Here is a 26,135-nt window from a genome sequence, read left to right on the forward strand (position 1 = left end):
TACACTCTATCACATACTCCCACAACTCTTGTTTCAGGAGTATTGCTACTCCTTCCCTTGCTCTTGTCCTCTCACTAACCCCTGACTTTACTCCCCAGACATTCCCAAACCACTCTTCCCCTTTACCCTTGAGCTTCGTTTCACTCAGAGCCAAAACATCCAGGTTCCTTTCCTCAAACATACTACCTATCTCTCCTTTTTTCACATCTTGGTTACATCCACACACATTTAGGTGAATGTAGGTTTGCGGCAGGGGTGTGTGATGTCTCCATGGTTGTTTAATTTGTTTATGGATGGGGTTGTTAGGGAGGTGAATGCAAGAGTTTTGGAAAGAGGGGCAAGTATAAAGTCTGTTGGGGATGAGAGAGCTTGGGAAGTGAGTCAGTTGTTGTTCGCTGATGATACAGCGCTGGTGGCTGATTCATGTGAGAACCTACAGAAGCTGGTGACTGAGTTTGGTAAAGTGTGTGAAAGAAGAAAGTTAAGAGTAAATGTGAATAAGAGCAAGGTTATTAGGTACAGTAGGGTTGAGGGTCAATTCAATTGGGAGGTGAGTTTGAATGGAGAAAAACTGGAGGAAGTGAAGTGTTTTAGATATCTGGGAGTGGATCTGGCAGCGGATGGAACCATGGAAGCGGAAGTGGATCATAGGGTGGGGGAGGGGGCAAAAATTCTGGGAGCCTAGAAGAATGTGTGGAAGTCGAGAACATTATCTCGGAAAGCAAAAATGGGTATGTTTGAAGGAATAGTGGTTCCAACAATGTTGTATGGTTGCGAGGCGTGGACTATGGATAGAGTTGTGCGCAGGAGGATGGATGTGCTGGAAATGAGATGTTTGAGGACAATGTGTGGTGTGAGGTGGTTTGATCGAGTAAGTAACGTAAGGGTAAGAGAGATGTGTGGAAATAAAAAGAGCGTGGTTGAGAGAGCAGAAGAGGGTGTTTTGAAATAGTTTGGTCACATGGAGAGAATGAGTGAGGAAAGATTGACCAAGAGGATATATGTGTCGGAGGTGGAGGGAACGAGGAGAAGAGGGAGACCAAATTGGAGGTGGAAAGATGGAGTGAAAAAGATTTTGTGTGATCAGGGCCTGAACATGCAGGAGGGTGAAAGGAGGGCAAAGAATAGAGTGAATTGGAGCGATGTGGTATACCGGGATTGACGTGCTGTCAGTGGATTGAATCAAGGCATGTGTATGTGGGTGGGTTGGGCCATTTCTTTCGTCTGTTTCCTTGCGCTACCTCGCAAATGCGGGAGACAGCGACAAAGCAAAAAAAAAAAAATATATATATATATATATATATATATATATATATATATATATATATATATATATATATTTTATACTATTCGCCATTTCCCACATTAGCGAGATAGCGTTAAGAACAGACGACTGGGCCTCTGAGGGTATATCCTCACCTGGCCCCCTTCACTGTTCCTTCTTTTGGAAAATTGAAAAAAAAACGAAAGGGGAGGATTTCCAGCCCCCCACTCCCTCCCCTTTTAGTCGCCTTCTACGACACGCAGGGAATACGTGGGAAGTATTCTTTCTCCCCTATATATATATATATATATATATATATATATATATATATATATATATATATTTTTTTTTTTGCTTTGTCGCTGTCTTCCACGTTTGCGAGGTAGCGCAAGGAAACAGACGAAAGAAATGGCCCAACCCGAACCCATACACATGTATATACATACGTCCACACACGCAAATATACATACCTACACAGCTTTCCATGGTTTACCCCAGACACTTCACATGCCCTGATTCAATCCACTGACAGCACGTCAACCCCGGTATACCACATCGATCCAATTCACTCTATTCCTTACCCTCCTTTCACCCTCCTGCATGTTCAGGCCCCGATCACACAAAATCTTTTTCACTCCATCTTTCCACCTCCAATTTGGTCTCCCACTTCTCCTCGTTCCCTCCACCTCTGACACATATATCCTCTTGGTCAATCTTTCCTCACTCATTCTCTCCATGTGCCCAAACCATTTCAAAACACCCTCTTCTGCTCTCTCAACCACGCTCTTTTTATTTCCACACATCTCTCTTACCCTTACGTTACTTACTCGATCAAACCACCTCACACCACACACTGTCCTTAAACATCTCATTTCCAGCACATCCATCCTCCTGCACACAACTCTATCCATAGCCCATGCCTCGCAACCATACAACATTGTTGGAACCACTATTCCTTCAAACATACCCATTTTTGCTTTCCGAGATAATGTTCTCGATTTCCACACATTCTTCAAGGCTCCCAGGATTTTCGCCCCCCTCCCCCACCCTATGATCCACTTCCGCTTCCATGGTTCCATCCGCTGCCAGATCCACTCCCAGATATCTAAAACACTTTACTTCCTCCAGTTTTTCTCCATTCAAACTTACCTCCCAATTGACATGACCCTCAACCCTACTGTACCTAATTACCTTGCTCTTATTCACATTTACTCTTAACTTTCTTCTTTCACACACTTTACCAAACTCAGTCACCAGCTTCTGCAGTTTCTCACATGAATCAGCCACCAGCGCTGTATCATCAGCGAAAAACAACTGACTCACTTCCCAAGCTCTCTCATCCCCAAAACACTTCATACTTGCCCCTCTTTCCAAAACTCTTGCATTCACCTCCCTAACAACCCCATCCATAAACAAATTAAACAACCATGGAGACATCACACACCCCTGCCGCAAACCTACATTCACTGAGAACCAATCACTTTCCTCTCTTCCTACACGTACACATGCCTTACATCCTCGATAAAAACTTTTCACTGCTTCTAACAACTTGCCTCCCACACCATACATTCTTAATACCTTCCACAGAGCATCTCTATCAACTCTTATCATATGCCTTCTCCAGATCCATAAATGCTACATACAAATCCATTTGCTTTTCTAAGTATTTCTCACATACATTCTTCAAATCAAACACCTGATCCACACATCCTCTACCACTTCTGAAACCACACTGCTCTTCCCCAATCTGTAGCATTTATGGATCTGGAGAAGGCATATGATAGAGTTGATAGAGATGCTCTGTGGAAGGTATTAAGAATATATGGTGTGGGAGGCAAGTTGTTAGAAGCAGTGAAAAGTTTTTATCGAGGATGTAAGGCATGTGTACGTGTAGGAAGAGAGGAAAGTGATTGGTTCTCAGTGAATGTAGGTTTGCGGCTGGGGTGTGTGCTGTCTCCATGGTTGTTTAATTTGTTTATGGATGGGGTTGTTAGGGAGGTGAATGCAAGAGTTTTGGAAAGGGGGGCAAGTATGAAGAGTTTTGGAAAGGGGGGCAAGTATGAAGTCTGTTGGGGATGAGAGAGCTTGGGAAGTGAGTCAGTTGTTGTTCGCTGATGATACAGCGCTGGTGGCTGATTCATGTGAGAAACTGCAGAAGCTGGTGACTGAGTTTGGTAAAGTGTGTGAAAGAAGAAAGTTAAGAGTAAATGTGAATAAGAGCAAGGTTATTAGGTACAGTAGGGTTGAGGGTCAAGTCAATTGGGAGGTGAGTTTGAATGGAGAAAAGCTGGAGGAAGTGAAGTGTTTTAGATATATATATATATATATATATATATATATATATATATAGTTCTCAGTGAATGTAGGTTTGCGGCTGGGGTGTGTGATGTCTCCATGGTTGTTTAATTTGTTTATGGATGGGGTTGTTACGGAGGTGAATGCAAGAGTTTTGGAAAGAGGGGCAAGTATGAAGTCTGTTGGGGATGAGAGAGCTTGGGAAGTGAGTCAGTTGTTGTTCGCTGATGATACAGCGCTGGTGGCTGATTCATGTGAGAAACTGCAGAAGCTGGTGACTGAGTTTGGTAAAGTGTGTGAAAGAAGAAAGTTAAGAGTAAATGTGAATAAGAGCAAGGTTATTAGGTACAGTAGGGTTGAGGGTCAAGTCAATTGGGAGGTGAGTTTGAATGGAGAAAAACTGGAGGAAGTGAAGTGTTTTAGATATCTGGGAGTGGATCTGGCAGCGGATGGAACCATGGAAGCGGCAGTGGATCATAGGGTGGGGGAGGGGGCGAAAATTCTGGGAGCCTTGAAGAATGTGTGGAAGTCGAGAACATTATCTCGGAAAGCAAAAATGGGTATGTTTGAAGGAATAGTGGTTCCAACAATGTTGTATGGTTGCGAGGCGTGGGCTATGGATAGAGTTGTGCGCAGGAGGATGGATGTGCTGGAAATGAGATGTTTGAGGACAATGTGTGGTGTGAGGTGGTTTGATCGAGTAAGTAACGTAAGGGTAAGAGAGATGTGTGGAAATAAAAAGAGCATGGTTGAGAAAGAAGAAGAGGGTGTTTTGAAATGGTTTGGGCACATGGAGAGAATGAGTGAGGAAAGATTGACCAAGAGGATATATGTGTCGGAGGTGGAGGGAACGAGGAGAAGAGGGAGACCAAATTGGAGGTGGAAAGATGGAGTGAAAAAGATTTTGTGTGATCGGGGCCTGAACATGCAGGAGGGTGAAAGGAGGGCAAGGAATAGAGTGAATTGGATCGATGTGGTATACCGGGATTGACGTGCTGTCAGTGGATTGAATCGGGGCATGTGAAGCGTCTGGGGTAAACCATGGAAAGCTGTGTAGGTATGTATATTTGCGTGTGTGGACGTATGTATATACATGTGTATGGGGGTGGTTTGGGCCATTTCTTTCGTCTGTTTCCTTGCGCTACCTCGCAAACGCGGGAGACAGCGACAAAGCAAAAAAAAAAAAATATATATATATATATATATATATAGTTTGATCGAGTAAGTAATCGAGTAAGTGGAAATAAAAAGAGCGTGGTTGAGAGAGCAGAAGAGGGTGTTTTAAAATGGTTTGGGCACATGGAGAGAATGAGTGAGGAAAGATTGACCAAGAGGATATATGTGTCGGAGGTGGAGGGAACGAGAAGTGGGAGACCAAATTGGAGGTGGAAAGATGGAGTGAAAAAGATTTTGAGTGATCAGGGCCTGAACATGCAGGAGGGTGAAAGGCTGGCAAGGAATAGAGTGAATTGGATCGATGTGGTATACCGGGGTCGACGTGCTGTCAATGGATTGAATCAGGGCATGTCTGGGGTAAACCATGGAAAGCTCTGTGGGGCCAGGATGTGGAAAGGGAGCTGTGGTTTCGGGCATTATTGCATGACAGCCAGAGACTGAGTGTGAACAAATGGGGCCTTTGTTATCTTTTCCTAGTGCTTTCCTAGTGTTTCCTATTGTTTTAGATATGTGGGAGTGGATTTGGCAGTGGATGGAACCATGGAAGCAGAAGTGAATCATAGGATGGGGGAGGAGGTGAAAGTTCTGGAAGCATTATATAATGTGTGGAAGTCGAGAACGTTATCTTGGAAAGCAAAAATGGATATGTTTGAAGGAATAGTGGTTCCAACAATGTTACATGGTTGCGAGGCGTGGGCTATAGATATAGTTTTGCGGAGGAGGGTGGATGTGCTCGAAATGAGATGTTTGAGGACAATATGTGGTGTGAGGTGGTTTGATCGAGTAAGTAATGAAAGGGTAAGAGAGATGTGTGGTAATAAAAAGAGTGTGGTTGAGAGAGTAGAAGAGTGTGTTTTGAAATGGTTTGGGCATATGGGGAGAATGAGTGAGGAAAGATTGAGAAAGAGGATATATGTGTCAGAGGTGGACCGAACAAGGAGAAGTGGGAGACCAAACTGGAGGTGGGAAGATGGAGCGAAAAAGATTTTGAGTGATCGGAGCCTGAACATGCAGGAGGGTGAAAGGCTTGCAAGGAATAGAGTGAATTGGAACGATGAGGTATACCGGGGTTGATGTGCTGTTAATGGATTGAACAAGGGCATGTGAAGCGTCTGGGGTAGACCATGGAAAGTTTTGTGGGGCCTGGATGTGGAAAGGGAGCTGTGGTTTCAGTGCATTGTACATGACAGCTAGAGACTGAGTGTGAATGAATGTGGCCTTTGTTTTTTTCCTAGCGCTACCTTGCACACATGCAGGGGAAGGGGGTTGTCATTTCATGTGTGGCGGGGTGGTGACGGGAATGAATAAGGGCAGACAGTATGAATTATGTACATGTGTATATATGTATATGTCTGTGTGTATATATATGTATATGTTGAGATGTATAGGCATGTATATGTGCTTGTCTGGACGTGTATGTATATACATGTGTATGTGGGTGGGTTGGGCCATTCTTTCGTCTGTTTCCTTGCGCTACCTCGCTAACGCCGGAGACAGCGACAAAGTATAAATAAGAAAAAAAAGGTGAGATGTATAGGTATGTATATGTGCATGTGTGGACGTGTATGTATATACACGTGTATGTGGGGTGGTTGGGCCATTCTTTCATCTGTTTCCCTGCGCTACCTCGCTAACGCGGGAGGTAATGCAGCCTGTAGGCAGATGAGGCTATGGCCTTCACATCCTGAGTTGGATTTGGGTAACTGAATGATATCTTTTTCCTGGATTGCAGTTATCCATCCAGTGGAACAGGTGAGGGGTGAGGTAAAATTTATGTAATTCCCCTCTGAAGTGCAATGATATTTTGCATTAGGAAGCTAAAGTTTGTCTTGAACAGTGTCAAAGCTGAGTCAGGCAACAGATTAAAGACAGTAGCCATTCTCCATTCTTGAAATGCTTTACCATACATCAAGAACCTGTGACCTGCAAGTAATTTGAAATACTTCATTACTTGATTTCTCAGGAGTTTAAGATGCCAGTAGATGAGAAAGACATTAGGATGATCCTTAGTGAAAATTGTGTAAAAAAAAGTTCGAGTTGCTGGGAGAGCTCAGATATTGCTACTTCACACTACTGTGACTGTTGATGAACAACATTCATGCTCGCTACAGTGCTTGTCAGAAATGTTATGTTAAAAACAAGATTAAGTTTGAGGGGCAAGTGTCTGGCACTCTTCGCATCATTTATGAGACATAAGAATAATGATTCATAAGATTCTACTGTTCATTCTTCACAGAAATGGTAATTTCATGGAGAATTTTGTGATGCTTCCTCATTTGAATACATGTCCCTTTAAAGCAACTTTGCTGTTGCAGGACAACTGTTTGATCTCATGGCTTCAGTGCTGGAGTTTCTTGCTCATATTAGATTTACTGGATAATGTTGGATGAACATTATAACTCTAATCAAGGTAGAAAAAAGTGAATACTAGCTACAGTGAACATTTTGGCATATGTGGAAATCCTCGGTGAAAGACCTTTTCTTCAGTCAAACATGTTTTACCTCAGTGAAATCTTGCCAATGTCGATTTTTTCCTTCCTTCATATTTAGCAGACAATGAACTAGGCAAATTTTAGGTCAGGTTTATTATCTCTTATGATGTAATCTCTTATGACGTAATTCTAAGATTTCTTGGGTAGTATCATTTAATGAGAATTAGTTTTAAGGTTACACAGTATGTTTGACTATTTTGACTTGTCCTAGACTACTGATGGTTACTTGTTAACTGAGTGGCATTTTAAATGCAATTTTTCTTTTTCCATTCCATAAACCTATATTCGCAATAGCGAAAAAATATCCATTTTGTGTAGGTTACATTTTATGCTCAGAGAAGCTGCCATATTGAACTAAATTTTTGCAAACATGCTCACTTTTTGACTGGCAGCCATTTGTGATTAGCAACTTTTGCCATTTATACTCATTATGTATTAAAGCACATTTATATGCAACCTTTAATCAAGAATGAACAAAATACAGCTTATACTGGGAGACAGCCTTTTGTAAGAAGTTTATCTACCACTATAGATAGGTATAAGAAAAGAATCATTAGTAAACTGTTCTCACCATCAAATAGCATGAAAAATTACTCAAGTAATCCACTTAGCTCTCGTAGAACAATGAATAATAATAATTAGATATTCAAGATGCTGTTGAGGTATTTCCTGATAACTTAAATGTTCATTTGTATCAAAATATAATAGCTCTGCCCAAAAAGTATGCAATATATTTTTCAGTCCAACAAAATAAGCTAGAAATTCCTTGTCTACAACGGTGTCTGATAGAATAACAGCTGTCAGTATTAGTCTAAATGATAATTTGAAAAAGATGTATTTGTGAAAAAAATGCCATGGTTAGAAATATAATGAATAGAAATAGGTAACTGCCATGATTCTTGGAGCTGGTCTCCTAAGATGAATAGGAACATGTTTGTGTGTCTGGAAGGTGTTTGAAGGGTGATAATTAGGTATGGTACTATAATAGATGGAACAGAGCATCCTCTTTTGATGGACTGGATTGATTGAAGAAACAAGTTACCATACTGATAATTTGTTAAATGCCTTAAGCTGACCATGATGTTAAATCAGTATAATTTAAAGGCAGTTTATGAACATATGAAAAATCAAATGTGTTTACCCAATTGTCTTTAAGTTTTCAATTATGTGGTAGGAATAAATTGTTACTTACATACCATTAAGAAGCCTTTCTTTTTCAAAACATTGTAAGTTTGCTGGACTCCACAGCTCGAGTTTCACTGAGTGAAAAGTGTCCTTGAGGCTGTGTCACTGTCAGTTGACAAAACTGTCTCATTAAATTATTTCTCACTTCAAAGGAGTCAACCCTGTCCCTGTTACAGAATGCAGCACAGCACTGCAGGAGTCCCTGAAAAACGGGTTCTGATAACATCAGGACCATTTTGGAAAGGGTTTCTGGGGTAATTATCAAGGTATATATATATAGATAGGGGAGAAAGGTATATATATATATATATATATATATATATATATATATATATATATATATATATATATATATATATATATTTTTTTTTTATATATATATATATATATATATATATATATATATATATATATATATATATATATATTATCCCTGGGGATAGGGGATTAAGAATACTTCCCACGTATTCCCTGCGTGTCGTAGAAGGCGACTAAAAGGTGAGGGAGCGGGGGGCTGGAAATCCTCCCCTTTCGTTTTTTTTTTTTTTTTTCAATTTTACAAAAGAAGGAACAGAGAATTGGGCCAGGTGAGGGTATTCCCTCAAAGGCCCAGTCCTCTGTTCTTAACGCTACCTCGCTAATGCGGGAAATGGCGAATAGTTTGAAAGAAAAAGAAAACATATATATATATATATATATATATATATATATATATATATTTTATCCCTGGGGATAGGGGATTAAGAATACTTCCCACGTATTCCCTGCGTGTCGTAGAAGGCGACTAAAAGGGGAGGGAGCGGGGGGCTGGAAATCCTCCCCTCTCTCTTTTTTTTTTTTTTTTTTTTTAATTTTCCAAAAGAAGGAACAGAGGGGGCCAGGTGAGGATATTCCAAAAAAGGCCCAGTCCTCTGTTCTTAACGCTACCTCGCTATCGCGGGAAATAGCGAATAGTATGAAAAAAAAAAAAAAAAAAATATATATATATATATATATATATATAGGTTTGCGGCAGGGGTGTGTGATGTCTCCATGGTTGTTTAATTTGTTTATGGATGGGGTTGTTAGGGAGGTGAATGCAAGAGTTTTGGAAAGAGGGGAAAGGATGAAGTCTGTTGGGGATGAGAGAGCTTGGGAAGTGAGTCAGTTGTTGTTCGCTGATGATACAGCGCTGGTGGCTGATTCATGTGAGAAACTGCAGAAGCTGGTGACTGAGTTTAGTAAAGTGTGTGAAAGAAGAAAGTTAAGAGTAAATGTGAATAAGAGCAAGGTTATTAGGTACAGTAGGGTTGAGGGTCAAGTCAATTGGGAGGTGAGTTTGAATGGAGAAAAACTGGAGGAAGTGAAGTGTTTTAGATATCTGGGAGTGGATCTGGCAGCGGATGGAAACATGGAAGCGGAAGTGGATCATAGGGTGGGGGAGGGGGCGAAAATTCTGGGAGCCTTGAAGAATGTGTGGAAGTCGAGAACATTATCTCGGAAAGCAAAAATGGGTATGTTTGAAGGAATAGTGGTTCCAACAATGTTGTATGGTTGCGAGGCGTGGACTATGGATAGAGTTGTGCGCAGGAGGATGGATGTGCTGGAAATGAGATGTTTGAGGACAATGTGTGGTGTGAGGTGGTTTGATCGAGTAAGTAACGTAAGGGTAAGAGAGATGTGTGGAAATAAAAAGAGCGTGGTTGAGAGAGCAGAAGAGGGTGTTTTGAAATGGTTTGGTCACATGGAGAGAATGAGTGAGGAAAGATTGACCAAGAGGATATATGTGTCGGAGGTGGAGGGAACGAGGAGAAGAGGGAGACCAAATTGGAGGTGGAAAGATGGAGTGAAAAAGATTTTGTGTGATCGGGGCCTGAACATGCAGGAGGGTGAAAGGAGGGCAAGGAATAGAGTGAATTGGAGCGATGTGGTATACCGGGGTTGACGTGCTGTCAGTGGATTGAATCAAGGCATGTGAAGCGTCTGGGGTAAACCATGGAAAGCTGTGTAGGTATGTATATTTGCGTGTGTGGACGTATGTATATACATGTGTATGGGGGTGGGTTGGGCCATTTCTTTCGTCTGTTTCCTTGCGCTACCTTGCAAACGCGGGAGACAGCGACAAAGCAAAAAAAAAAAAAAATATATATATATATATATATATACAGTAGGGGTGAGGGTCAAGTCAATTGGGAGGTGAGTTTGAATGGAGAAAAACTGGAGGAAGTGAAGTGTTTTAGATATCTGGGAGTGGATCTGTCAGCGGATGGAAACATGGAAGCGGAAGTGGATCATAGGGTGGGGGAGGGGGCGAAAATTTTGGGAGCCTTGAAAAATGTGTGGAAGTTGAGAACATTATCTCGGAAAGCAAAAATGGGTATGTTTGAGGGAATAGTGGTTCCAACAATGCTGTATGGTTGCGAGGCGTGGGCTATGGATAGAGATGTGCGCAGGAGGATGGATGTGCTGGAAATGAGATGTTTGAGGACAATGTGTGGTGTGAGGTGGTTTGATCGAGTAAGTAACGTAAGGGTAAGAGAGATGTGTGGAAATAAAAAGAGCGTGGTTGAGAGAGCAGAAGAGGGTGTTTTGAAATGGTTTGGGCACATGGAGAGAATGAGTGAGGAGAGATTGACCAAGAGGATATATGTGTCGGAGGTGGAGGGAACGAGGAGAAGAGGGAGACCAAATTGGAGGTGGAAAGATGGAGTGAAAAAGATTTTGTGTGATCGGGGCCTGAACATGCAGGAGGGTGAAAGGAGGGCAAGAAATAGAGTGAATTGGAGTCATGTGGTATACAGGGGTTGACGTGCTGTCAGTGGATTGAAGCAAGGCATGTGAAGCGTCTGGGGTAAACCATGGAAAGCTGTGTAGGTATGTATATTTGCGTGTGTGGACGTGTGTATGTACATGTGTATGGGGGGGCGGTTGGGCCATTTCTTTCGTCTGTTTCCTTGCGCTACCTCGCAAACGCGGGAGACAGCGACAAAGTATATAAAAAAAAAAAAAAAAAAAAATATATATATATATATATATATATATATATATATATATATATTTTTTCATAATATTCGCCATTTCCCGCGATAGCGAGGTAGCATTAAGAACAGAGGACTGGGCCTTTTCTGGAATATCCTCACCTGGCCCCCTCTGTTCCTTCTTTTGGAAAATTGAAAAAAAAAGAAAAAGAGAGGGGAGGATTTCCAACCCCCTGCTCCCTCCCCTTTTAGTCGCCTTCTACGACACGCAGGGAATACGTGGGAAGTATTCTTAATCCCCTATCCCCAGGGATAATATATATATATATATATATATATATATATATATATATATATATATATATATATATATAGATAGGGGAAAAAGGTGTACATATATATATATATATATATATATATATATATATATATATATATATATATATATATATATATATATATATACAGCGACAAAGTATAAAAAAAAATATATATATATATATATATATATATATATATATATATATATATATATATATATTTTTTTTTTTTGCTTTGTCGCTGTCTCCCGCGTTTGCGAGGTAGCGCAAGGAAACAGACGAAAGAAAATGGCCCAACCCACCCCCATACACATGTATATACATACGTCCACACACGCAAATATACATACCTACACAGCTTTCCATGGTTTACCCCAGACGCTTCACATGCCTTGATTCAATCCACTGACAGCACGTCAACCCCGGTATACCACATCGCTCCAATTCACTCTATTCCTTGCCCTCCTTTCACCCTCCTGCATGTTCAGGCCCCGATCACACAAAATCTTTTTCACTCCATCTTTCCACCTCCAATTTGGTCTCCCTCTTCTCCTCGTTCCCTCCACCTCCGACACATATATCCTCTTGGTCAATCTTTCCTCACTCATTCTCTCCATGTGCCCAAACCATTTCAAAACACCCTCTTCTGCTCTCTCAACCACGCTCTTTTTATTTCCACACATCTCTCTTACCCTTACGTTACTTACTCGATCAAACCACCTCACACCACACATTGTCCTCAAACATCTCATTTCCAGCACATCCATCCTCCTGCGCACAACACTATCCATAGTCCACGCCTCGCAACCATACAACATTGTTAGAACCACTATTCCTTCAAACATACCCATTTTTGCTTTCCGAGATAATGTTCTCGACTTCCACACATTCTTCAAGGCTCCCAGAATTTTCGCCCCCTCCCCCACCCTATGATCCACTTCCGCTTCCATGATTCCATCCGCTGCCAGATCCACTCCCAGATATCTAAAAATCTTTACTTCCTCCAGTTTTTCTCCATTCAAACTCACCTCCCAATTGACTTGACCCTCAACCCTACTGTACCTAATAACCTTGCTCTTATTCACATTTACTCTTAACTTTCTTCTTTCACACACTTTACCAAACTCAGTCACCAGCTTCTGCAGTTTCTCACATGAATCAGCCACCAGCGCTGTATCATCAGCGAACAACAACTGACTCACTTCCCAAGCTCTCTCATACCCAACAGACTTCATACTTGCCCCTCTTTCCAAAACTCTTGCATTCACCTCCCTAACAACCCCATCCATAAACAAATAAAACAACCATGGAGACATCACACACCCCTGCCGCAAACCTACATTCACTGAGAACCAATCACTTTCCTCTCTTCCTACAAGTACACATGCCTTACATCCTCGATAAAAACTTTTCACTGCTTCTAACAACTTCCCTCCCACACCATATATTCTTAATACCTTCCACAGAGCATCTCTATCAACTCTATCATATGCCTTCTCCAGATCCATAAATGCTACATACAAATCCATATATATATATATATATATATATATATATATATGGCTCTGAGTGAAACAAAGCTCAAGGGTAAAGGGGAAGAGTGGTTTGGGAATGTCTTGGGAGTAAAGTCAGGGGTCAGTGAGAGGACAAGAGCAAGGGAAGGAGTAGCAGTACTCCTGAAACAGGAGTTGTGGGAGTATGTGATAGAATGTAAGAAAGTAAATTCTCGATTAATATGGGTAAAACTGAAAGTTGATGGAGAGAGATGGGTGATTATTGGTGCATATGCACCTGGGCATGAGAAGAAAGATCATGAGAGGCAAGTGTTTTGGGAGCAGCTGAATGAGTGTGATAGTGGTTTTGATGAATGAGACCGGGTTATAGTGATGGGTGATTTGAATGCAAAGGTGAGTCATGTGGCAGTTGAGGGAATAATTGGTATACATGGGGTGTTCAGTATTGTAAATGGAAATGGTGAAGAGCTTGTAGATTTATGTGCTGAAAAAGGACTGGTGATCGGGAATACCTGGTTTAAAAAGCGAGATATACATAAGTATACGTATGTAAGTAGGAGAGCTGGCCAGAGAGCGTTATTGGATTACGTGTTAATTGACAGGCGTGCGAAAGAGAGACTTTTGGATGTTAATGTGCTGAGAGGTGCAACTGGAGGGATGTCTGATCATTATCTTCTGGAGGCTAAGGTGAAGATTTGTATGGGTTTTCAGAAAAGAAGAGTGAATGTTGGGATGAAGAGGGTGGTGAGAGTAAGTGAGCTTGGGAAGGAGACTTGTGTGAGGAAGTACCAGGAGAGACTGAGTACAGAATGGAAAAAGGTGAGAACAATGGAAGTAAGGGGAGTGGGGGAGGAATGGGATGTATTTAAGGAATCAGTGATGGATTGCGCAAAAGATGATTGTGGCATGAGAAGAGTGGGAGGTGGGTTGATTAGAAAGGGTAGTGAGTGGTGGGATGAAGAAGTAAGAGTATTAGTGAAAGAGAAGAGAGAGGCATTTGGACGATTTTTGCAGGGAAAAAATGCAATTGAGTGGGAGATGTATAAAAGAGAGAGACAGGAGGTCAAGAGAAAGGTGCAAGAGGTGAAAAAGAGGGTAAATGAGAGTTGAGGTGAGAGAGTATCATTAAATTTTAGGGAGAATAAAAAGATGTTCTGGCAGAAGGTAAATGAAGTGCGTAAGACAAGGGAGCAAATGGGAACTTCAGTGAAGGGCGCAAATGAGGAGGTGATAACAAGTAGTGGTGATGTGAGAAGGAGATGGAGTGAGTATTTTGAAGGTTTGTTGAATGTGTTTGATGATAGAGTGGCAGATATAGGGTGTTTTAGTCGAGGTGGTGTGCAAAGTGAGAGGGTTAGGGAGAATGATTTGGTAAACAGAGAAGAGGTAGTAAAAGCTTTACGGAAGATGAAAGCCGGCAAGGCAGCAGGTTTGGATGCTATTGCAGTGGAATTTATTAAAAAAGGGGGTGACTGTATTATTGACTGGTTGGTAAGGTTATTTAATGTATGTATGACTCATGGTGAGGTGCCTGAGGATTGGCAGAATGCGTGCATAGTGCCATTGTACAAAGGCAAAGGGGATAAGAGTGAGTGCTCAAATTACAGAGGTATAAGTTTGTTGAGTAAGCCTGGTAAATTATATGGGAGGGTATTGATTGAGAGGGTGAAGGCATGTACAGAGCATCAGATTGGGGAAGAGCAGTGTGGTTTCAGAAGTGGTAGAGGATGTGTGGATCAGGTGTTTGCTTTGAAGAATGTATGTGAGAAATACTTAGAAAAGCATATGGATTTGTATGTAGCATCTATGGATCTGGAGAAGGCATATGATAGAGTTGATAGAGATGCTCTGTGGAAGGTATTAAGAATATATGGTGTGGGAGGCAAGTTGTTAGAAGCAGTGAAAAGTTTTTATCGAGGATGTAAGGCATGTGTACGTGTAGGAAGAGAGGAAAGTGATTGGTTCTCAGTGAATGTAGGTTTGCGGCAGGGGTGTGTGATGTCTCCATGGTTGTTTAATTTGTTTATGGATGGGGTTGTTAGGGAGGTGAATGCAAGAGTTTTGGAAAGAGGGGCAAGTATGAAGTCTGTTGGGGATGAGAGAGCTTGGGAAGTGAGTCAGTTGTTGTTCGCTGATGATACAGCGCTGGTGGCTGATTCATGTGAGAAACTGCAGAAGCTGGTGACTGAGTTTGGTAAAGTGTGTGAAAGAAGAAAGTTAAGAGTAAATGTGAATAAGAGCAAGGTTATTAGGTACAGTAGGGTTGAGGGTCAAGTCAATTGGGAGGTAAGTTTGAATGGAGAAAAACTGGAGGAAGTAAAGTGTTTTAGATATCTGGGAGTGGATCTGGCAGCGGATGGAACCATGGAAGCGGAAGTGGATCATAGGGTGGGGGAGGGGGCGAAAATTCTGGGAGCCTTGAAGAATGTGTGGAAGTCGAGAACATTATCTCGGAAAGCAAAAATGGGTATGTTTGAAGGAATAGTGGTTCCAACAATGTTGTATGGTTGCGAGGCGTGGGCTATGGATAGAGTTGTGCGCAGGAGGATGGATGTGCTGGAAATGAGATGTTTGAGGACAATGTGTGGTGTGAGGTGGTTTGATCGAGTAACGTAAGGGTAAGAGAGATGTGTGGAAATAAAAAGAGCGTGGTTGAGAGAGCAGAAGAGGGTGTTTTGAAATGGTTTGGGCACATGGAGAGAATGAGTGAGGAAAGATTGACCAAGAGGATATATGTGTCGGAGGTGGAGGGAACGAGGAGAAGTGGGAGACCAAATTGGAGGTGGAAAGATGGAGTGAAAAAGATTTTGTGTGATCGGGGCCTGAACATGCAGGAGGGTGAAAGGAGGGCAAGGAATAGAATGAATTGGATCGATGTGGTATACCGGGGTTGACGTGCTGTCAGTGCATTGAATCAGGGCATGTGAAGCATCTGGGGTAAACCATGGAAAGCTGTGTAGGTATGTATACTTGCGTGTGTGGACATATGTATATACATGTGTATGGGGGTAGGTTGGGCCATTTCTTTCGTCTGTTTCCTTGCGCTACCTCGCAAACGCGGGAGACAGCGACAAAGCAAAAAAAAAAAAAAAAAATATATGTATATAGATAGGGGAGAAAGAATACTTCCCACGCATTCCTCATGTGTCATAGAAGGCGACTAAAGGGGACGGGAGTGGGATGCTAGAAACCCTCCCCTCCTTGTATTTTAACTTTCTAAAAGGGGAAACAGAAGAAGGAGTCATGTGGGGAGTGCTCATCCTCCTCGAAGGCTCAGTTTGGGGTGTCTAAATTGTGTGGATGTAACCAAGATGAGAAAAAAGGAGAGATAGGTAGTATGTTTGAGGAAAGGAACCTGGATGTTTTGGCTCTGAGTGAAACAAAGCTTAAGGGTAAAGGGGAAGAGTGGTTTGGAAATGTCTTGGGAATAAAGTCAGGGGTTAGTGAGAGGACAAGAGCAAGGGAAGGAGTAGCACTACTCCTGAAACAGGAGTGGTGGTAGTATGTGATAGAGAGTAAGAAAGTAAACTCTAGATTGATATGGGTAAACCTGAAAGTGGATGGAGAGAGAAGGGTGATTATTGGTCATATGCACCTGGGGATAAGAAGAAAGATCATCAGAGGCAAGTGTTTTGGGAGCAGCTGAGTGACTGTGTTAGTAGTTTTGATGTACGAGACCGGGTTATAGTGATGGGTGATTTGAATGCAAAGGTGAGTAATGTGGCAGTTAAGGGAATAAGTGGTGTACATGGGGTGTTCAGTGTTGTAAATGGAAATGATGAAGAGCTTGCAGACTGATGTGCTGAAAAAAGACTGGTGATTGGGAATACCTGGTTTAAAAAGAGAGATATACATAAGTATACGTATGTAAGTAGGAGAGATGGGCAGAGAGGGTTATTGGATTACAGGTTAATTGATAGAGGTGCAAAAGAGAGACTTTTGGATATTAATGTGCTGAGAGGTGCAACTGAGGGATGTCTCATCATTATCTTGTGGAGGCGAAGGTGAAGATTTGTAAAGGTTTTCAGAAAAGAAGAGAGAATATTGGGGTGAAAAGAGTGGTGAGAGTAAGTGAACTTGGGAAGGAGACTTGTGTGAGGAAGTACCAGGAGAAACTGAATACAGAATGGAAAAAGGTGAGAACAAAGTACGTAAGGGGAGTGGGGGTGGAATGGGATGTATTTAGGGAAGCAGTGATGGCTTGCACAAAAGATGATTGTGGCATGAAAAGCGTAGGAGGTGGGCAGATTAGAAACGGTAGTGAGTGGTGGGATGAAGAAGTAAGATTATTAGTGAAAGAGAAGAGAGAGGTATTTTGACGATTTTTGCAGAGAAATAATGGAAATGACTAGGAGATGTATAAAGGAAAGGAGTTCAAGAGAAGGGTGCAATAGGTGAAAAAAAGGGCAAATGAGAGTTGGGGTGAGAGAGTATCATCATATTTAGGGGAGAATAAAAAGGTGTTTTGGAAGAAGGTAAATAAAGTGCGTAAGACAAGGGAACAAATGGGAACTTCAGTGAAGGGTGCAAGTGGGGAGGTGATAACAAGTAGTGGTGATGTGAGAAGGAGATGGAGAGAGTATTTTGAAGGTTCGTTGAATGTGTTTGATGATACAGTGGCAGATATAGGGTGTTTTGGTCGTGGTGGTGTGGAAAGTGAGAGGGGTAGGGAAAATAATTTGGTAAACAGCTTTGCGGAAGATGAAAGCCACCAAGGCAGCAGGTTTGGATGGTATTGCAGTGGAATTTATCAAAAAAGGGGGTGATTGTATTGTGGACTGGTTGGTACGGTTATTTAATGTATGTATGACTCATGGTGAGGTGCCTGAGGATTGGCGGAATGCTTGCATAGTGCCATTATAAAAAAAGCAAAGGGAATGAAAGAAAGTGCTCAAATTACAGAGGTATAAGTTTGTTGAGTATTCCTGGTAAATTATATGGGAGGGTATTGATTGAGAGGGTGAAGGCATGTACAAAGCATCAGATTGGGGAAGAGCAGTGTGGTTTCAGAAGTGGTAGAGGATGTGTGGATCAGGTGTTTGCTTTGAAGAATGTATGTGAGAAATACTTAGAAAAGCGAATGGATTTGTATGTAGCATTTATGGATCTAGAGAAGGGATATGATAGAGTTGATAGAGATGCTCTGTGGAAGATATTAAGAATATATGGTGTGGGAGGCAAGTTGTTAGAAGCAGTGAAAAGTTTTTATCGAGGATGTAAGGCATGTGTACAAGTAGGAAGAGAGGAATGTGATTGGTTTTCAGTGAATGTAGGTTTGCGGCAGGGGTGTAAGATGTGTCCATGGTTGTTTAATTTGTTTATGGATGGGGTTGTCAGGGAGGTGAATGCAAGAGTTTTGGAAAGAGGGGCAAGTATGCAGTCCGTTGCGGATGAGAGAGCTTGGGAAGTGAGTCAGTTGTTGTTCACTGATGATACAGCACTGGTGGCTGATTCGTGTGAGAAACTGCAGAAGCTGGTGACTGAGTTTGGTAAAGTGTATGAAAGAAGAAAGCTGAGAGTAAATGTGAATAAGAGCAAGGTTATTAGGTACAGTAGGGTTGAGGGACATGTCAATTGGGAGGTAAGTTTGAATGGAGAAAAACTGGAGGAAGTGAAGTGTTTCAGATATCTGGGAGGGAATTTGGCATGTGGTGTCATGCAATAATGCCCGAAACCACAGCTCCCTTTCCACATCCAGGCCCCACACAACTTTCCATGGTTTACCCCAGATGCTTCACATGCCCTGATTCAATCCACTGACAGCACGTCAACCCCGGTATACCACATCGATCCAATTCACTCTATTCCTTGCCCTCCTTTCACCCTCCTGCATGTTCAGGCCCCGATCACACAAAATCTTTTTCACTCCATCTTTCCACCTCCAGTTTGGTCTCCCACTTCTCCTCATTCCCTCCACCTCCGACACATATATCCTCTTGGTCAATCTTTCCTCACTCATTCTCTCCATGTGCCCAAACCATTTCAAAACACCCTCTTCCGCTCTCTCAACCACGCTCCTCTTATTTCCACACCTCTCTTACCCTTACGTTACTTACTCGATCAAAACCACCTCACACCACACACTGTCCTCAAACATCTCATTTCCAGCACATCCATCCTCCCACGCACAACTCTATCCATATATATTATATATATTTATATATATTATATATATTATATATATTTTAATTTTTTTATTATTTTGCTTTGTCGCTGTCTCCCGCGTTTGCGAGGTAGCGCAAGGAAACAGACGAAAGAAATGGCCCAAACCACCCCCATACACATGTATATATATACACGTCCACACACGCAAATATACATACCCATACATCTCAATGTACACATATATATACACACACAGACACATACATATATACCCATGCACACAATTCACACTGCTTTTATTCATTCCCATCGCCACCTCGCCACACAATGGAATAACATCCCCCTCCCCCTCATGTGTGTGAGGTAGCGCTAGGAAAAGACAACAAAGGCCCCATTCGTTCACACTCTGTCTCTAGCTGTCATGCAATAATGCCCGAAACCACAGCTCCCTTTCCACATCCAAGCCCCACTCAACTTTCCATGGTTTATCCCAGATGCTTCACATGCCCTGATTCAATCCATTGACAGCACGTCGACCCCGGCATAAAACATCGATCCAATTCACACTATTCCTTGCCCGTCTTTCATCCTCCTGCATGTTCAGGCCCCGATCACTCAAAATCTTTTTCACTCCATCTTTAAACCTCCAATTTGGTCTCCCACTTCTCCTCGTTCCCTCCACCTCCGACACATATATACTCTTGGTCAATCTTTCCTCACTCATTCTCTCCATGTGCCCAAACCATTTCAAAACACCCTCTTCTGCTCTCTCAACCATGCTCTTTTTATTTCCACACATCTCTCTTACCCTTACATTACTTACTCAGTCAAACCACCTCACACCACATATTGTCCTTAAACATCTCATTTCCAGCACATCCACCCTCCTGCGCACAACTCTATCCATAGCCCATGCCTCGCAACCATACAACATTGTTGGAACCACTATTCCTTCAAACATACCCATTTTTGCTTTCGAGATAATGTTCTCGACTTCCAAACATTCTTCAAGGCTCCCAAGATTTTTGCCCCCTCCCCCACCCTATGATTCACTTCCGCTTCCATGGTTCCATCTGCTGCCAGATCCACTCCCAGATATCTAAAACACTTCACTTCCTCCAGTTTTTCTCCATTCAAACTTACCTCCCAATTGACTTGACCCTCAACCCTACTGTACCTAATAACCTTGCTCTTATTCACATTTACTCTTAACTTTCTTCTTTCACACACTTTACCAAACCCAGTCACCAGCTTCTGCAGTTTCTCACATGAATCAGCCACCAGCGCTGTATCATAAGTGAACAACAACTGACTCACTTACCAAGCGCTCTAATCCACAACAGACTTCATACTTGCCCCTCTTTCCAAAACTCTTGCATTCACCTCCCTAACAACCCCATCCATAAACATATTAAACAAACATGGAGACATCACACACCCCTGCCACAAACCTACATTCACTGAGAACCAATCACTTTCCTCTCTTCCTACACGTACACATAACTTACATCCTCGATAAAAACTTTTCACTGCTTCTAACAACTTGCCTCACACACCATACATTCTTAATACCTTCCACAGAGCATCTCTATCAACTCTATCAATGCCTTCTCCAGATCCATAACTGGTACATACAAATCCATTTGCTTTTCTAAGTATTTCTCACATACATTCTTCACAGCAAACACCTGATCCACACATCCTCTACCACTTCTGAAACCACACTGCTCTTCCCCAATCTCATGCTCTGTACATGCCTTCACTCTCTCAATCAATACCCTCCCATAAAATTTACCAAGAATACTCAACAAACTCATACCTCTGTAATTTGAGCACTCACTCTTATCCCCTTTGCCTTTGTACAATGGCACTATGCACGCATTCTGCCAATCCTCAGGTACCTTACCATGAGTCATACATATATTAAATAACCTTACCAACCAGTCAACAATACAGTCACCCTCTTTTTTAATAAATTCCACTGCAATACCATCCAAACCTGCTGCCTTGCCGGCTTTCATCTTCCACAAAGCTTTTACTACCTCTTCTCTGTTTACCAAATCATTTTCCCTAACCCTCTCACTTTGCACACCACCTCGACCAAAACACCCCATATCTGCCACTCTATCATCAAACACATTCAACAAACCTTCAAAATACTCACTCCATCTCCTTCTCACATCACCACTACTTGTTATCACCTCCCCATTAGCCCCCTTTACTGAAGTTCCCATTTGCTCCCTTGTCTTACGCACTCTATTTACCTCCTTCCAGAACATCTTTTTATTCTCCCTGAAATCTAATGATACTCTCTCACCCCAACTCTCATTTGCCTTTTTTTTCACCTCTTGCACCTTTCTCTTGACCTCCTGTCTCTTTCTTTTATACATCTCCCACTCATTTGAATTTTTTCCCTGCAAAAATTGTCCAAATGCCTCTCTCTTCTCTTTCACTAATAATCTTACTTCTTTATCCCACCCCTCACTACCCTTTCTAATCAACCCACCTCCCACACTTCTCATGCCACAAGCATCCTTTGCGCAAGCCATCACTGCTTCCCTAAATACATCCCATTCCTCACCCACTCCCCTTACCTCCTTTGTTCTCACCTTTTTCCATTCTGTACTCAGTCTCTCCTGGTACTTCCTCACACAAGTCTCCTTCCCAAGCTCACTTACTCTCACCACCCTCTTCACCCCAACATTCACTCTTCTTTTCTGAAAACCCATACAAATCTTCACCTTAGCCTCCACAAGATAATGATCAGACATCCCTCCAGTTGCACCTCTCAACACATTAACATCCAAAAGTCTCTCTTTCACGCACCTGTCAATTAACACGTAATCCAATAACGCTCTCTGGCCATCTCTCCTACAATATACATACCTATACATCTCAATGTACACATATATATACACACACAGACATATACATATATACACATGTACATAATTCATACTGTCTGCCTTTATATGTTCCCATCGCCACCTCGCCACACATGGAATACCATCCCCCTCCCCCTCATGTGTGCAAGGTGGCGCTAGGAAAAACACCAAAGGCCCCAATCATTCACACTCAGTCTCTACCTGTCATGTAATAATGCACCGAAACCACAGCTCCCTTTCCACTTCCAGGCCCCACACACTTTCCATGGTTTAACCCAGACGCTTCACATGCCCTGGTTCAATCCATTGACAGCACGTCGACCCCAGTATACCACATCGTTCCAATTCACTCTATTCCTTGCACGCCTTTCACCCTCCTGCATGTTCAGGCCCCGATCACTCAAAATCTTTTTCACTCCATCTTTCCACCTCCAATTTGGTCTCCCACTTCTCCTCGTCCCCTCCACCTCTGACACATATATCTTCTTGGTCAATCTTTCCTCACTCATTCTCTCCATGTGACCAAACCATTTCAAAACACCCTCTTCTGCTCTCTCAACCACACTCTTTTTATTACCACACATCTCTCTCACCCTTGCATTACTTACTCGATCAAACCACCTCACACCACATATTGTCCTCAAACATCTCATTTCCAGCACATCCACCCTCCTGCGCACAACTCTATCCATAGCCCACGCCTCGCAACCATACAACATTGTTGGAACCACTATTCCTTCAAACATACCCATTTTTGATTTCCGAGATAATGTTCTCGACTTCCAAACATTCTTCAAGGCTCCCAGAATTTTCGCCCCTCCCCCACCCTATGATTCACTTCCGCTTCCATGGTTCCATCCGCTGCCAGATCCACTCCCAGATATCTAAAACACTTCACTTCCTCCAGCTTTTCTCCATTTAAACTTACCTCCCAATTGACTTGACCCTCAACCCTACTGTACCTAATAACCTTGCTCTTATTCACATTTACTCTTAACTTTCTTCTTTCACACACTTTACCAAACTCAGTCACCAGCTTCTGCAGTTTCTTACATGAATCAGCCACCAGTGCTGTATCATCAGCGAACAACAACTGACTCACTTACCAAGTTCTCTCATCCCCAACAGACTTCATACTTGGCCCTCTTTCCAAAACTTTTGCATTCACCTCCCTAACAACCCCATCCATAAACAAATTAAACAACCATGGAGACATCACACACCCCTGCCGCAAACCTACATTCACTGAGAACCAATCACTTTCCTCTCTTCCTACATGTACACATGCCTTACATCCTCAATAAAAACTTTTCACTGCTTCTAACAACTTGCCTCCCACACCATATATTCTTAAAACCTTCCACAGAGCATCTCTATCAACTCTATCATATGCCTTCTCCAGATCCATAAATTTTTTTTTTTCTACTTTGTCGCTGTCTCCCGCGTTTGCGAGGTAGCACAAAGAAACAGACGAAAGAAATGGCCCAACCCACCCCCATACACATGTATATACATACGTCCACACACGCAAAATATACATACCTACACAGCTTTCCATGGTTTACCCCAGACGCTTCACATGCCTTGATTCAATCCACTGACAACACGTCAACCCCGGTACACCACATCGCTCCAATTCACTCTATTCCTTGCCCTCCTTTCACCCTCCTGCATGCTCAGGCCCCGATCACACAAAATCTTTTTCACTCCATCTTTCCACCTCCAATTTGGTCTCCCTCTTCTCCTCGTTCCCTCCACCTCCGACACATATGTTCTCTTGGTCAATCTTTCCTCACTCATTCTCTCCATGTGCCTGAACCACTTCAAAACACCCTCATCTGCTCTCTCAACCACGCTCTTTTTATTTCCACACATCTCTCTTACCCTTACGTTACTTACTCGATCAAACCACCTCACACCACACATTGTCCTCAAACATCTCATTTCCAGCACATCCATCCTCCTGCGCACAACTCTATCCATAGCCCACGCCTCGCAACCATACAACATTGTTGGAACCACTATTCCTTCAAGCATACCCATTTTTGCTTTCCGAGATAATGTTCTCGACTTCCAAACATTCTTCAAGGCTCCCAGAATTTTCGCCCCCTCCCCCACCCTATGATCCACTTCCGCTTCCAAGGTTCCATCCGCTGCCAGATCCACTCCCAGATATCTAAAACACTTCACTTCCTCCAGTTTTTCTCCATTCAAACTCACCTCCCAGTTGAATTGACCCTCAACCCTACTGTACCTAATAACCTTGCTCTTATTCACATTTACTCTTAACTTTCTTCTTTCACACACTTTACCAAACTCAGTCACCAGCTTCTGCAGTTTCTCACATGAATCAGCCACCAGCGCTGTATCATCAGCGAACAACAACTGACTCACTTCCCAAGCTCTCTCATCCCCAACAGACTTCATACTTGCCCCTCTTTCCAAAACTCTTGCATTCACCTCCCTAACAACCCCATCCATAAACAAATTAAACAACCATGGAGACATCACACACCCATGCCGCAAACCTACATTCACTGAGAACCAATCACTTTCCTCTCTTCCTACACGTACACATGCCTTACATCCTCGATAAAAACTTTTCACTGCTTCTAATAACTTTCCTCCCACACCATATATTCTTATTACCTTCCACAAAGCATCTCTATGAACTCTATCATATGCCTTCTCCAGATCCATAAATGCTACATACAAATCCATTTGCTTTTCTAAGTATTTCTCACATACATTCTTCAAAGCAAACACCTGATCCACACATCCTCTACCACTTCTGAAACCACACTGCTCTTCCCCAATCTGATGCTCTGTACATGCCTTCACCCTCTAAATCAATATCCTCCCATATAATTTACCAGGAATACTCAACAAACTTATACCTCTGTAATTTGAGCACTCACTCTTATCCCCTTTGCCTTTGTACAATGGCACTATGCACGCATTCCGCCAATCCTCAGGCACCTCACCATGAGTCATACATACATTAAATAACCTTACCAACCAGTCAACATACAAATCCATTTGTTTTTCTAAGTATTTCTCGCATACATTCTTCAAAGCAAACACCTGATCCACACATCCTCTACCACTTCTGAAACCACACTGCTCTTCCCCAATCTCATGCTCTGTACATGCCTTCACCCTCCAATCAATACCCTCCCATATAATTTACTAGGAATACTCAATAAACTTATACCTCTGTAATTTGAGCACTCACTCTTATCCCCTTTGCCTTTGTACAATGGCACTATGCAAGCATTCTGCCAATCCTCAGGCACCTCACCATGAATCATACATACATTAAATAACCTTACCAACCAGTCAACAATACAGTCACCCCCTTTTTTAATAAATTCCACTGCAATACCATCCAAACCTGCTGCTTTGCCGGCTTTCATCTTCCGTAAAGCTTTCACTACCTCTTCTCTATTTACCAAATAATTTTCCCTAACCCTCTCACTTTGCACACCACCTCGACCAAGACACCCCACATCTGCCACTCTATCATCAAACACATTCAACAAACCTTCAAAATACTCACTCCATCTCCTTCTCACATCACCACTACTTGTTATCACCTCCCCATTTGCCCCCTTCAGTGAAGTTCCCATTTGCTCCCTTGTCTTACGCACTTTATTTACCTCCTTCCAAAACATCTTTTTATTCTCCCTGAAATTTAATGATACTCTCTCACCCCAACTCTCATTTGCCCTCTCTTTCACCTCTTGCACCTTTCTCTTGACCTCCTGCCTCTTTCTTTTATACCTCTCCCACTCATTTGCATTTTTTCCCTGCAAAAATCGTTCAAATGCCTCTCTCTTCTCTTTCACTAATAATCTTACTTCTTCATTCCACCACTCACTACCTTTTCTAATCAACCCATCTCCCACGCTTCTCATGCCACAAGCATCTTTTGCGCAAGCC

General features: G+C 42.3%; 1 protein-coding gene across 5 annotated transcripts in view; it reads right to left on the minus strand.

The window, feature by feature from the left end:
• Ccdc58 (Coiled-coil domain-containing 58) overlaps positions 1 to 26,135 on the minus strand; it is a 200,991-nt gene that overhangs the window by 10,855 nt on the left and 164,001 nt on the right. For 2 of the 5 annotated variants that reach the window (XM_071679404.1, XM_071679401.1), the window contains exon 3: positions 8,424 to 8,614. The exons of 2 other annotated variants lie outside the window; for them this stretch is intronic. In XM_071679404.1, coding sequence (XP_071535505.1) covers positions 8,444 to 8,614 — 171 coding nt within the window. In that variant the 3' untranslated portion in view covers positions 8,424 to 8,443. Of the gene's footprint in view, positions 1 to 8,419; positions 8,615 to 26,135 lie in introns of all 5 variants that reach the window. One more of the 5 variants, XM_071679402.1, reaches the window with a different exon arrangement.

The sequence above is a fragment of the Panulirus ornatus genome, chromosome 29, assembly GCF_036320965.1.
Source record: "Panulirus ornatus isolate Po-2019 chromosome 29, ASM3632096v1, whole genome shotgun sequence".
Taxonomy (NCBI): Eukaryota; Metazoa; Arthropoda; class Malacostraca; order Decapoda; family Palinuridae; genus Panulirus; species Panulirus ornatus.